We start from the raw sequence: 14794 nt of genomic DNA, 5'->3' as shown, positions 1-14794 counted from the left end.
TACTCTCACTGGGACTTGCCTTTTTCACCTTTATCTTACTTTGACTTGTATTTTTTATTTCCTCCTCCTTATCATGAAGTTTGATTTTATTAATAGACATAAACATACACTTTAAAACAACACATTAGCTATTTTATCAATGATCAAGATAGAGATCCCTGGCATGTGACATCCTGTTTGAATCTTTAGGCCTCTCCATTCTTGTGAAATGTAGTTTTCATAGGTGTGTCAGTACAGGTACTGGGAAGGTAGGGGGCTGCCTCTCTCGGGCCATCAGAGGACATGTTGGTGGCCCAGGTGGAGTCTTTTACTGTCCCACTTGATGTTCTCACAAGGGTGGTCTCATCTCACACCACCCTACCTTCTTCTGATGAATGCACTTAGGCTCCAAACAGAGGAGTCAATCTGTGTGGCCCTGGGCAGGAGACCTGGCCTCTGGGCCTCAGATCCTGTCCTGTAAAAATGAGGGTGTTGGCTTCCCTGAATCAAGCACCTCTGTACACTAGAAATTGAAGAAGCAGGTTCCAGGTCGAGGTTCCTGCATGCTGGTCTCCATCCAGCCTCTTCCAGGAAGAAGCAGGGAAGCAGTGCTCAGGCCTGGGCGCTGTCCCAGTCCAGGCCCAAGGCTTAGATCTTTGATGGCGCCCCTTGCTCCCAAATCCTGTCCCTCAGAGCAGGGCCTGACTCTGTGGTGCCTTCCCCTGGAGGAGATTTCATTGGCTTCTCTTTTGTGAGTTTCTTTTCTCCCAGACATAAGCAGAAGGGGGAGGGCATGTGACTGCTCTGGACTCAGCTGCTTTATCTCACTAAGAAACAGAGTTTGAGTCAGGATAGTTTGCTGGCGGGTCCTTCGACCACCAAAACGTTGCCTTGTGATTCTTGACACTCACATTGGTCAGCCTGAAAGTTTAATGTGGCCTTGGTTTCTCCTCTCTCTTCCTCTCTGTCTTGAATTCTCTCCCTAGACTTCTTCTCTGTCTCTTTCTTCCCTCCCTCCCACCCTCCCTCTCTCCTCCCCTCTCTCTCTCTTTGTTTTTTTTCCCTTCTTTCTTAAGAGGATGGAAGCAATATTTATATGAAAATTCCTATATAAAGGCCAAAATCTGCTTTGCTTTTAAATTTCAACTCTGAAGCTTACATACTTACAAACAGCACATAAGCCAGTTAATTCTCTCTAAGCCTCTTTTTCTTCATCTGTGAGGTAGGAATGATCACTTCTCCCTCGGGGCACTGAGACGACTAAATGAAGTAACAGTCAAGGGACTCCAGTGCCTATGAGTGCTGGGCCCTATGACTTCTGGCTTCTTCTTTCCTGGTGCTCTCCTGCCCTCCGCCCTCTCACCCCCTTTTCCTGTATCGTGTGCAGATCATTAGCCATGCATCACCTCACCGACCCATCTCACCCAGAGCCAGATCGGCTGTCAGTGCCCATACCACACAGGGAGACAAATGAGGTGCCTGGAGGTGGACTAGCTTGTGCAGGTCCCTTGGGTGCCAAGGGACAGAGCAGAGACCAAAGCCCCAGCCGGCCTGCTGGTCTGCCACCCTCCTCCAACACTTAGTAGCCATTGGCTTGGATTTTATTAATCACCTTTTGCCAGAAAATCTTAGGCTTTCCAACTACTCTCAGTCATGTTGACTAAGTGTTAATAAAGAGCTTTTGAATATTAAGATTTCAGAACTGTAGCTTGACTTCCTAAGACACATAGAAATGTACACAAATGATACATTTGAACAAATCATTATCCCCACATGCCCTAAACCAACAGAATGGCCGAAGGTCATATTTTCTAATACATAATCCTCTGCTCATCCTGCCTTTGTTCATCTTTGGCCAGTCGGTCCTACTCATTAGAGCTAATTAGTATGTATGTGCTGCCGTTTGTCTGCGTATAATCACTTTTAGAGTTTCCTACGTGTGTCTTCTGCTCCGGGAAGAGACTTTGACCTCTCCTCTTCATGTGGCTCTCAGAGATAGGAAGTTATAAATTATAGAGATACAATAAGATCAAAACCAAATGGGGGAAGGGCACATTGTAAAAATTTTAAAGGAGTGATTCTGAGCCCTAATATTAACTGGAAAAAACTCATGTTTCATTCTGCTGCATGATCAAAGCCTTTGAATAAGTTAAAAGGCAGATTGAACTCATAGTTGAAAAATAACAGATACTCGAAATAAAAATTATCCTAGGGCTTAAATATTATCCAGTCTTTCAAAGGAAAGAGTTCTCGTTTATCATACTCAGAGTTATGAGTTCAGAAAGGAGATTTGTAATAGAATAACCTTTCTTGAAAAATTCGTTTTGGGAAGAAGGAAGAAAGCGCCTCTGTCTGGGGCAGCCCTGCAGAGCTCTGTGGTGTAGATGTGGCTGCTTTTAGGAATTCCTTCCCCAAATCCTTCATCAACATTAAATTGGTGGGTCACGCTGGAATGTGTACACTGGGCATTATCTTGAACTCTCCTTCACAACCTTGGTTGAAACTCCTTTGCTGTAACAGAGATGTTGGGAACGTGAATAATTCGCATATTGAACACATGTGATAATTACTGTACTTACGTTACATACACACTGTCCCTGGGTCTTACAAGGTGAGTGGGTGACTGTGTGGTTTTTGACAGATTGGTTTGTCCAACGTTTGACTTGTTAATTCAGGATCTCCCCGTGAACATCAAGTTCATCATTGAAGGGATGGAAGAAGCCGGTTCTGTGGCCCTGGAGGAACTGGTCAGGAGAGAGAAGGACAGGTTCTTTTCCAGTGTGGACTACATTGTGATTTCAGATAACCTGTGGGTGAGCCAGAGGAGGCCGGCACTCATTTACGGAACCCGAGGGAACAGCTACTTCACGGTGGAGGTATCGGCAAACCCTGGTGGCCTGCTGGGAGGAAGCCACCCTGGGGTCTGGGAGGGGCAGAGACAAAGCTGTGTGAGAGCACAGAGTTCTCCCAGGATGCTCACCTGCCTCTGGGAGGTCCTGGGACGAGGTGTGGGGTTCATGAAGCCCCCACTGTAAGCCTGTGAATTGTGCATCTTTCTGCAGACAGGATTGAGAGGGTTTGTGACTCACAAGCCAAGAGATTTAGGGACTGCAACTGTGGAAAGTGGAATCTGGAGGCAGACCCAGCAGCCTCCGGGGAGTTGGGGGAGGTATGAGCCTGCTGATCAGGTGCTGGGGCTCCTGGGAGGGCAACAGTACCTAATCCATGGGGCCTGCCTGCCTCTGGGACGGAGGACCAGGGGCGCTGGCATTGCGAGGCCTGCATCCCAGTCTGGCTCAGTGATGCACATACAGCCTGTGTAGGCCCCTTACCCTCCAACTCTTGGCATCCTTATCTCTAAAGTGAGCACAGCAAACCCTCCCACAAGCCCCTAGGGTTGTGTGATGGCTAAATGTGACAGCTAGTCTGCTTCCTTCTCCTCTTCCATCAATACAGACAGCCTGGGACAGAGCACACAGCTCAGAATCAGAGAGTCCCTCCTGGGAAATCGTCTGTTATTCAGCCACTTTAGTCTGTTTTCTCATGTGACAATGTGGACACTAATAATCGAACCCTGTGGGAACCCAGTGGGACAGAAACATTCCTGGTCACACCTTAAAGGTGCACCGGGCAGAGAAAGACCAGCTGGGCAGGAATGATGGGAGGGGCTGAATCAAAGAGACAATTTAAAAAAACACCTCACTGGACCTTGGTAACAGATTGGATATGGTGTGCATAGGAGGAATCCAAGATAATTTTAAGGTGACAGATTAACAGGACTGGGGACTATCCTTGTTTTAGAAATGAGCAAGTTGGTAGGAAGTCATCTTAGCAGAAGGTGTTGAGTTGACTTCTAGACCTGAATTTCAGAAAGTAGTAGCACACCAGGGGATCAGACATATAGGTGTGAACATGTAGGAGTGTGGGGCTGTGAATGAAGCCCAGTGAGCTAGTTCTTGGGGCTCTATGTATAGAGGAAGAATGTGCCCCAGAATAAGCGATGGGGGTGGGAGACAGAAGAGAAGTTACGAGGGGAGACATTAATAAAACTATCCTACAGGCAATAAAAGAATACAGAGGAGAAACTTGCTCAGAAACCACAGGAGGAGAATTTTCCTGGAAGGTGGGTGAGCAATAGATGGGGGTGAAACCAAGAGGAAGATGATAATGTAGCCATCAATAGTTTGGTAATGTTGGATAGAACCATATTAGTGAAATAGGTGGGGGCTAGTCAGACTCAGGGATTCAGGACACATGGGAAAAGAAGACATGGGAGCCATGTGACTGGACAGGAGGAGGAGCGATGTCAGGGTGCTCACCTGAGTCCTGAGGGACACTGGTTGGGCATGTTTCCCCATGTGAAAGCTACAGCTACAGCAACAGTGGTAGCACCTGTCTTCTCTTCTACCTGTCTTACAGGTGACATGCAGAGATCAAGATTTTCATTCAGGGACCTTTGGTGGTATTCTTCAGGAGCCAATGGCTGATTTGGTGGCTCTTCTCGGTAATGTCTTATTTCATTTCACTTTTTAAACATCAAGCAATCTCCTAAAATATAGTTCTATTTGACCCAATGTGTCTCTTCTTCCTTGGTCTAAGCCAGCTCTGAATAGAGGTGCAGTAGAAGAAAAAACATATTCTTAGCTTCCCCCTTGGCTAAATGTTCCTTGGGCTTATTAAGTTCATGTTACTTTTTTTCATGGACTGAACCTCTTCCTGAATTTGTCCCTTTTACCGGATACTGTGACACATCTGGCCATATGCAAAGACAATGTCATAGCATCCAGAGACTTCTGGGGAGGCTCTCAGAATGATGCCAAATATCCTGGCACCACTTGGCTTCCTTTTTCCACGTTGCTGTGCCCCCAGGTTGCACAGAGACTCCAATGAGTTTGGCGATTACACCTGCTTCTGACCTCCTGTGGATACCTGGTGTGCGCAAGCGAAGTTAAGGGTGTGTGTGTGGTATTCCCGAGAGCCCATTTGCCCACCTTGATTCACCCTGTTCACCATATTCAGGGGCCTTGCTTGCAGGAGCCCCTTCCACAGTCCTGTCAGGGATGTTGCTCTTTTGTGTTTGAATGTTGGTGTTCTTTTCAAACAGAGGTTCTCAGGCTACATAAGTTCAGGCCACAATACCGGGGTCTGCCTCACATGGCACAAAGTGTATCTTTATACAAATTTTACAACATGCTTGCTTGGCAATTTAAGACAGAATACAACAAGCCATTTCCCTTTCAAGTGTTCAAATTGTTTCCAGATGGATTCAGATAGCATGCAACTTAATATTTGGGGGTGGGCAACGGCCAGTTCTCTATTTTACTAGAAATAATTTTTTTTCTTCCCTAGGAACAACACCTTCATATCTTTATAATGCATTTCAATCTCCCTCTCTCTCAAATGGAATGAAAAGGATTTCACTTTTTAAAATTTTGAAACAATCCCTAACAAAGTGATACTGGATTGTGCCCACCAGGTGTTTTCATCTGCTGTGTATGTAAGGACGCAGGGTTGAAGCTCTATGAGGACTGATGCATTACACCTAGTCATTGGGCACCTGCTGTGTTCTAGCGCCTGGTGAATGCTGGGATGTGACCATACACAGACCCACCTTCTGTGAATGAGGGCAGTGTCTCTGACCACACAAGGCTAAGTAACAAGTGTGACCCCACATGAGTGGACCAACAAGTGGCTTGGCTCTAATTAAGCCAAGGAAAACCCCCTATGAAAATCTACTAGTACATGGATGGCAGTAGTGCAACGTGTAATGGCATTCCCAGCGCTTTAAGAGGACCACAGACAGCAAGGCCTGAGGGTTGAGAGTGTCAGGAGCAAAACGTGAAGGGAAGATGTCACTGTTCTGGTTTTCAACCACATCCTCCTCAGCCCCTCCTCTTGTCCCCCAGGACTTCACCCAGAATGTGTCACTGCACGTGGGGTACAGTACTGCAGACTGCTGCACAGCATCCATGGCCCTGAGTTATGGAGCTTTCCTCATTGAGCCCAATACAATATAGTATGTTAAGGTCATGATACAAACCCAGTAGTAAAGTTGAAGTCAAACATTACGTTGGGCACCGAGTGACTGGGACTGGCTGTCATTGATTTGCAGTCACCCTCACCAAAGTCAAAGCAGACCATAAATCCACCACCAAGAGTAGACTCACTCAGTGTCCCTTTAATGAACGTCCCCAAATTTCTGCTGACATCCTCCCATGCAAGGATAGAGCTGCCTGTGGACCTACAACTATTTCTTTACCGTGTGATTTGTGATTGCCTTAATGGAAAGATTTGAAAATGTAGTGCCTCACAGTAATTTTCTGGCATTGTCAGGTTATAATCACATTAGGAATGTGGACATAGTTTTATGAAGTGTCTTTACTTGAATGAAAGTCCCTAGATGGACTAAGGACAGATTTTGCTGCCCAGAGACGTTTTTCATCATTTATGTTCTCTACTTGCTGGTTGCATTGTATCTTTGATAAGTACTTTCTCGAGATAGTGAGAAATGTCTACTAAATCTCGAGTCTGCTTCTTTTATAGATATTCTTTGATGATTTCCCTGATTCCTATTAATCCCAAAATTCTTTCATAAATAACAGCCCAGTCGACTGCTCATCACCATAAAGGCTCTCATGGTCCTGATGGATCTCACAGACTAGACCCCAATATTATGCTTTTGATTAATGATGAGTATTAGTTATATTATTATGTGTAGAGGGGAGAGATGTTGAGAAGCAATGATGATTTTCAGTTTCTCAAGTATTATGTGTATATATATATACATATATATATATACACATATATATCTAAACATTTTTATAATGAATACATTACTTTTTAACTCAGGATATGATAAAACTTTTAAAAGTTGTTATGTTTATGCTATAACAGGTAGAGTTGGGAACTTGAATGTAATGCAGGTGAGTCAAACCCCATTTAATTGATTGCAAATCCATGTTTTCATCCTTCCATCCACAAGATAGACATTAAAGCAGTTCTGACACCGGCTGAGTTGGCCTGGTGACCTGCTCCTTCCTGTACCATCCCCCTCTAGGGGTCCAGCTGCAGGGCCTGAGCATCAGCCCAGAGGAACATCTATCTGTCTTTGTTTCCTGTGTGTCCTGTAGGTAGCCTCACAGACTCGGCCGGTCATATTCTGATCCCTGGGATCTATGACCACGTGGCTCCTCTCACAGAAGAGGAGAAAGAACTGTACGGCGCCATCGAACTGGACCTAGAAGAATACCGGAACAGCAGCCGGGTTAAGAAATTCCTGTTCGACACCAAGGTACAGCCACCAGCTGACGGCTCTCTGAAAGGAATGATGATACTAAACCACTTTCCCCATTGCCTGGTCTGCGCGCTGCTCATCTCCGCATCTTGGAACTGACAGCAGTTAATTCTGAGGCTTGTCATGGTCTGGAATCCAGACCTTCATCTGGGGGCCATAACACAGAGCATTTCCTTTCACAGCCCAGCCTTTCCTAATCCGTTTACTAGACTCAATCCCAACCAGCTGGGCTTCCTATTCGTTCCAAGAGTGAGAACAGCCTGCAATTGTTCAGCCCCAAGACCCCTCACTGTTCATTTTTCTAGACAAAACCAAGAGCCTTAGGACTCCCTGTAAATGGCTGCATCGCTGCCTCAGTGTAGTCAGTAAGCCCAGAGGCAGAGGCATTGTTTAGGGCAAATTCGGACTTTTTCCTTTGCCACCTCCTCCTGCTGTGGAGGGTGGGCGCTTGGCTGCTTGGGGAGGGGGGAGGGGAGGGGAGGCGGGGATACCGGAGAGGGAGGAGCCCTGCTGGACGCAGGGGCGGAGTTTACAATGAGGCGGGGTCTGTTTCCTCTGAAGAGCTTAGGTGGCCACAGCCAAAAAGAAAACGGCTCGGATGCCTGAAAAATCAAAGGCATTTACATGCAAGTTGTCACTGCGATGATTGGGGATGGAAATTTATAACTGAACTCAAATTTCTAAAAGGGCCCCTTTGCCATCTATTAATTGGAAACTTCAGAGCTCCGGTGAGGAGGGGCCTTTGCCATTGGAGTCACTTGGGGAGGTGACAGCCGCACAGGACCTCCTGTCCTGAGGGAGAAGGTCACTTGTGTTATGAGTTCATTATCGCCAAGCAGGGTGATAATGAACTTGTCACCAACGGTGTCGTGATGTACAGAAACTGGTGATGTAAGCAATCTAACTGAATTGATTTTAATCAGTCTTTCTTGTACATAATAAAATAACTTTATTTTAATTCAGGAGGAAATTCTGATGCACCTATGGAGGTACCCATCTCTTTCCATCCATGGGATCGAGGGCGCGTTCGATGAGCCCGGAACTAAAACAGTCATACCTGGCAGAGTTCTAGGAAAATTTTCCATCCGCCTGGTCCCTCACATGAATATATCTGTGGTGGAAAAACAGGTAAGAAGCCTGCATGGTTCTGCCTAGCAGCACCCTCCCGAGAGCCGCGCACCCCTGTGGAGTGAGCAGTGCAGGTGTTGGCATTGAAGTACCATTTTTTTTCCAATATAAAAGGGACTGCAACACATGAAAAAAAAAAGATATAATTTTTGTTTGCTAAAAATCTCTTTCCTCGATTATATTGAAATTACAGTAGTCAGATAAATAACCATTTGGAGTTGGAGTGATGGAAAAATTTAAAGAATTAAATGGTAGCTATAAAGGCGAGATTGGTTTTGTGTACAGATGAAGAAGCTAACTGGCTGGTTGGATGGAGCCAGAAAATCTCAAGTGCCCATTGCTTGTCCACCTGTCTGAAATGAACACTCTGATAGGAGCCATTTTAATGAAAATGTTATCTGGAAGGATTTGTATGTCTACATTATCCACCTGTCATCAGTAAACTTCAAGTTTAATAGGAAGTAAACTCTGAATAAATGAGCTCAAGAAATACCTCAGCCCAACTCTCTCTACCCCACATTCCTCTGTTACTGTCTTCTAAGAGATAATTACATTCTCAAGTAGGGTCCCCACCCCAACTGCCTCTCTTTCTCCCCTCCCCCATTCTCACAACACTCATGCCCTGAGGGCAGGACCTTGTCCATCTTGCTTACAGCTATATCCCCAGCACCTAGAACAGTTCTTGCCACACGACAGGTGACAGGTGTTCTATAAATGTTAGTTGAAGGAGTGAATGGAAGAAATATCTCAGGCTATGGAGTTTTTCTTTAGAGGATTTTTATAGTAGCAACATATCCAGGGGCAGAGAAGGATGCTAACAGGCCCTTTCCCAGCTCAGTGTGGGATTGCTCTCAAACTAAGTCCAAAAAGAAGGATTTTTAAACTGAGAAGTTATACTTGCATTATGTTACATAATCACTCAACTTTCATAATGTTCTTATTATTCATGTTGTCCATGATATTATTCAAGGTTTTGGTTACCAAATTCATAACAAGCAAATATTAACAGTCAGACACTGTGGTCAGGATGGGGAGGGGAGGGCCTGGGGATAGAAGAGGGTGAGGGCAAGTGTTTCTCCCATGGGGTGAAGCTCCATCCTAGAGACCTGCTCATTGTGTCATCATCCCTCAGGCAGAACCAAGGTCAGATCACAACCCTTGGACTTGGCTGGGTTGGGGTTTCCAAGTTTCTTGATGGAAGACTATAGTCATTGTCTGAGGGAGTAAATAGAAATTTTCTCTTACAATTGAAAACATTACCTTTTAGGTGCAGCAGCATCTCCAGTATGTATTTTCCCAAAGAAATAGTTCCAACAAGATGGCTGTTTCCATGGTGCTGGGACTGCACCCATGGATTGCAGATATTAAAGATCATCAGTATCTTGCAGCAAAAAGAGCCATCAAAACAGGTTGGACTTAAGATATTGCGAGTTTCCAGTGTCCAGTGGGACCAAGGGGTGGTGCCCAAGGGTGGGAGATGTGGATAAAACAGACACATTTAAAACTCCCAATATCGACCGTCCTTTTTACACAGGCTATATTACTGAGTGTGACCTGTGCAGGGGTCTTTATATACACTGTCTCGTCAATGTGGTCTCTCAAAACGTCTTATACTGTACTTACCCTTCTTGTGATGATGGGAATGACAAAATACTTATGTGATGAGATGAAGTGAGGCAAGTGATGTAGGCGTTGTTTATTTCTGGCTGTGGTTGACCATGGGTAACTGAGATTACAGAAAGTGCAGCCATGGATAGGAGGGACTACTGTATTACAGATGGGGCCTTAAGCCACACCCCTGAGGATGCCAAAGCTGGAGTTTGAGGTCCAGACCTTCTGGGAGGACCAACTCTCTGTGAGGGTTGTCAGGACAAGGGACGCAGGCATGAAAAACTGGAGAAGAGGCCCCATCCCAATGCCTCTAGGTGCAGCAGTATTTTACCAGTAAAATTTGGGAGTGAAGAAAAGAGGAAGATAAGTCAGGCAGGTAAATGTAGTACCAGCTGAAGAGAGATGTGTGATTGACATGTCGAGGTCAACGATAAAGACCTGAGATGCTCTTGCAGGAATGCAGGAGTCACCTTTGGTCTATTTGCGTGATAAACCACCAAGTACATCAACATTGTTCACATTCATGCCTTGCTCTGTGGATAAAGACCACGTGGCATGTTCTCTTTTCTGTCTTTGTTTTATTTTTCATTCCCACTCCATCACTGCAAACTTGTCCTCTCACCTGGAAGGTGTGAACCCATCTCTTTCTAGATCTTAGACCAGTGGTTGGCAAACTCATTAGTCAACAGAGCCAAATATCAACAGTACAATGATTGAAATTTCTTTTGAGAGCCAATTTTTTTAAACTTAAACTTCTTCTAATGCCACTTCTTCAAAATAGACTCGCCCAAGCCGTGGTATTTTGTGGAAGAACCACACTCAAGGGGCCAAAGAGCTGCATGTGGCTCGCGAGCCGCAGTTTGCCAACCACTGTCTTAGACCATTAAACTATTTCATGGGATAAATTGAAATCTCAGTACAAATATTCAGACAGTCAGGTGATAGTTGACTATAGCAATTTATTTATATACTAGAGATCTGGTGCATGGATTTGTGCACCGGTGGGGTCTTTTGGCCTGGCCTGCAGGGATTGGGCTGAAACCAATCTTGGGGTGCAGGTGAAGCAAATTCGAGGCTGACAGTGCCCCAGCAGCAACCTAACCCATGGCCAATTCCATGAGGACTCAGGCTCCCTCCTCTACTGGTCGGAACGTCTGCCCCCTGGTGGTCATTGCACGTCATAGCGACCAGGTGAATGGTCCAAGAGTAGGACGGTCACTTTAGGCTTTTATATATATAGATTGGTTATAAAAACAACCCCACAAAAACACAAAGTCCCACTTTCCTAATATTTAATTCATGAAACAACCATAAAAGTAGGTACTTCTGTGCTGCTCTTCCCAAAAGTGCATGACCTCTTCTAGTTATGAGAAAACAGACATACCCAAATTGAGGAACAGTTTACAAAACAACCGATCAGTATTCTTCAAGAGGGTCAAGGTCATGAAAGACAAGGAAAGACTGAGAAGCTGTCACCAGAGGAGATGGAGGAGCAGTGACAAACGCACTGTGGGATTCTGGATGGGATCGTGGCACAGAAAAAGGGGAAAGAGTCATGACATTCCAATAAGGTTGGAGTCTGGTTAATAATATTATTCTAATTTTAATTTCCTATTCTTGATAACTGCACAATAGGTATATAAGTTGTTAAAGTTAGGGGAAGAAGTGTTAGGGGCACCTGAGAACTGTACTATTTTTGCAACTTTCTGTAAGACTAAAATTACTTCAAAATACAAAATTTTTGAAAATATCTTTTTTTAAGTAGGTAGTTGTAAAGAAGGCAACCACCATTTTCTTCTGGATACTACTGACTATTTTAGAATATAAATTGCATGATAGCAAGAAGCTTACTTACCCCATGCACCAAATGTAATGGTGATTACTGGGCATAGTCTTGTCATTATGTTATTCAAATGCCTTCTTTTTCTGTTTTAGTGTTTGGAACAGAGCCAGATATGATCCGGGATGGATCAACCATACCAATTGCCAAAATATTCCAGGATATTATCCAGAAGAGTGTGCTGATGCTTCCACTGGGTGCTGTTGATGATGGGGAACACTCTCAGAATGAGAAAATCAACAGGTAGGCTCCTGTGGGGGCTACGCCCTCACTGCCCAACCCCTGGTCTGCACACATTGGAACCTCCCGACATGCTGCATACTTTAGATTGAATTGATATCCTCAAATATTTCTGTTCACATTGTAGACTAGTTTTCCTCCATCATTTGAATGGAAATAACAGTGTTTCTCTTACTTCTCTCATTAGGCGGAACTACATAGAAGGATCCAAGTTGTTTGCTGCCTTTTTCCTAGAGGTGGCTCAGCTGCATGAATAATGGCAGGAACCTTCCAGCTTAGATCTGACCTGCTAATACCCTGGACAGGAAAAGAATCTCAATATCCAGAGAATTTCGGTCCAGAAAATAATGTTTTCCCTTCCAATAAGTATAGACATTGGGTCTAATGTCCCATAGCAAGCCTTTCTAAAGTCACAGCTTCCTTTACCAACCTGATCTCCCCAAGTTCAGCTGCAGTAGCCCAGAACTGGACCTCCCCTCACAATGATTGGCGTAGTCACTCTAGCTTGCTTTCTAGGTCCAGAAGTACTCATGACACATAATCATTTCATGCAGTGACTGTCAGTACTCACCCCAACCTTGTTTGTACCATATCTTCCTTTTATCTTATTAATAAAAACCTTCGTCTCTACCACTGACTACCATGATTTCCCTGTGGGTTCATTTTTAGAAGAGTTACTAGAGCTTGATACCATGTTAACCTCTTGCTTCCCCTTCATTTATTTTTCCTGATCTGAAAAGTTCTGAAATAGAAATGATCAATATGCATAGCCTCATGTCACTTGGGATTCCTTGTGTGAAGATGAGTACTTTTTTTATCCCAAGCCCCTTTACCTTTGTTGTGATAGATGCCAACAGATCACCTGATTTCTGCTTTCTTTTTCCTCATCAAGAAAGGCCCCACTCGTTCTTTCCAACGTCTGTGCATATGTAAATTTGCTACAGCAGAATCAATCCTGATAGTTCACTCAGCCCATTGGAATTTTACTCAATGACTACATCTAAATTGCTCAAAGCTTTTAATAGCATCAGTGATAGATAGAGAACTAATCAACCCTGACATCAGTAACACACTCTATATTTAAAGCCATCAGCTAGTGTGCATCCATTAATCATTTCAGTTAACCATCTTGTTTGCTTGATTGGATTTGATAGTGTACACAAACAAACAAGAATGTAATTTTTCTAAGGTTGAGAATGTAAACAAAGCAATTCAATCTTTATGAATTCATTATCTAAATCACATTAATGGAGAAGAATTTAAGGGTTTATTAAAAACGTTTCTCTCGTGATTCAAAATAAACCAAAGCATAAGGCATTCGATCTTTTTGTGGGTCCTTGAAATATCAGTGTTAAAATTTTCACATCTGAAATGGCTGGGTCATGGGGCCAGTGATCCACTTACTCTGACTCTGGTCACAGAAATGGGACCTCACTTAGGCTTCAGCCTGTGTGTGGGGAGGGACACACACAAAGGGTCCACTTGTCTGAATGAAAGAACATCAAGTCCTGGCAGTTGACAGTTAGCAGGTGTTTCATATTCTTCAATATTAAGTTTGGTTTGTCCTTGCTGGATTACATTGAATCTTGTGACATTTGGGATTTTGTGGGACCTACCTGACGTATTTGTCAGAGTTCCCAAGAACTAATTGTACTAGAGGTCTATGATGCTAATTTTATTTTTAAAAGTGTGTTCAGATAAGTCAACTTACCAAAGCAGGTTGTAAAATACTATATTGTCACTACTTCTGAGCAATGTAACATCAGTTTACCAAGTTACTGAATAATAAGATGTATTCTTTGATCTTCACTCCTGCTGAATCTGAGACCTTCAGTGTCTTGGTTAATTATTCAGCTGCCACCAAGTGAGAATGGAGGAGGACGAACAAGGTCACTGAATCTAGAGATTCTAACCCTGGGATGCCTGAGTCCAGAGCCCATGTCTTTCTGCCTCCCCATCACCCCAGCTCTCATAAGTCTCTCTGGATTGTCCACCTGGCCTTGAGCTATCTAGCTGCCTCAGTTCTGCTGTGATAAGCATAATCTTCTACGTTGGTTACATTCAGAGGTAAGAGAAATCTACCCAATACTGGCAAGGAGACAAATTAATCAATTGTGAGAGGACAAAGAAGTTGAGGATAGGGAAATTTAAATATTTACTTTAAGAATTTCATTGAAGCCCTAACCTGTTTGGCTCAATGGATAGAGTGTCGGCCTGCGGACTGAAGGGTCCCAGGTTCGATTCCGGTCAAGGGCATGTACCTTGGTTGCGGGCACATCCCCAGGGGGTGTACAGGAGGCAGCTGTTCGATGTTTCTCTCTCATCGATGTTTCTAACTATCCCTCTCCCTTCCTCTCTGTAAAAAATCAAATACATATACATATATATATATATATATAAAGAATTTCATTGAAGAAAGATATACACATGGGTGAAAAGATCACCCAGTGTACTTGTTGGGGTATGTGGGGACAGCTCGATCAGGAAGGAACATAATTGGACCAGAGGAGGGCAATGTGTCGAGGTTAGGGGTTATGACCATCAACTGGATTTGGTAGATGTTCTTAAGGAAAACACTGAGGACTGTGGATGTTTTTGCTTTCTGTTGTAGTCATAAAGTGTACTGGCTGGGAAACCTGTGTGCGTATGCACTGGACAGTGGTACACATTGCCTACTTACTGCCTGAGGAGGGCAGTGGACA

At 44.1% G+C, this 14794-nt stretch overlaps 1 protein-coding gene across 1 annotated transcript in view; it reads left to right on the top strand.

The window, feature by feature from the left end:
• Nucleotides 1–12722, top strand: part of CNDP1 (carnosine dipeptidase 1) — a 29532-nt gene extending 16810 nt beyond the window's left edge. The window contains exons 6-12 of the mRNA XM_080684540.1: nucleotides 2655–2855; nucleotides 4399–4483; nucleotides 7110–7270; nucleotides 8237–8401; nucleotides 9669–9810; nucleotides 11948–12095; nucleotides 12280–12722. Of these exons, the coding sequence (XP_080540666.1) occupies nucleotides 2655–2855; nucleotides 4399–4483; nucleotides 7110–7270; nucleotides 8237–8401; nucleotides 9669–9810; nucleotides 11948–12095; nucleotides 12280–12349 (972 nt within the window). The 3' untranslated portion in view covers nucleotides 12350–12722. The remainder of the gene's footprint in view (nucleotides 1–2654; nucleotides 2856–4398; nucleotides 4484–7109; nucleotides 7271–8236; nucleotides 8402–9668; nucleotides 9811–11947; nucleotides 12096–12279) is intronic.
• Nucleotides 12723–14794: the final 2072 nt, after the last annotated feature.

Source organism: Plecotus auritus (genome assembly GCF_963455305.1).
Source record: "Plecotus auritus genome assembly, chromosome: 8".
Lineage (NCBI taxonomy): Eukaryota > Metazoa > Chordata > Mammalia > Chiroptera > Vespertilionidae > Plecotus > Plecotus auritus.
Note: the sequence above shows the minus strand (reverse complement) of the source record. Positions and strands in the feature narration are given on the sequence as shown.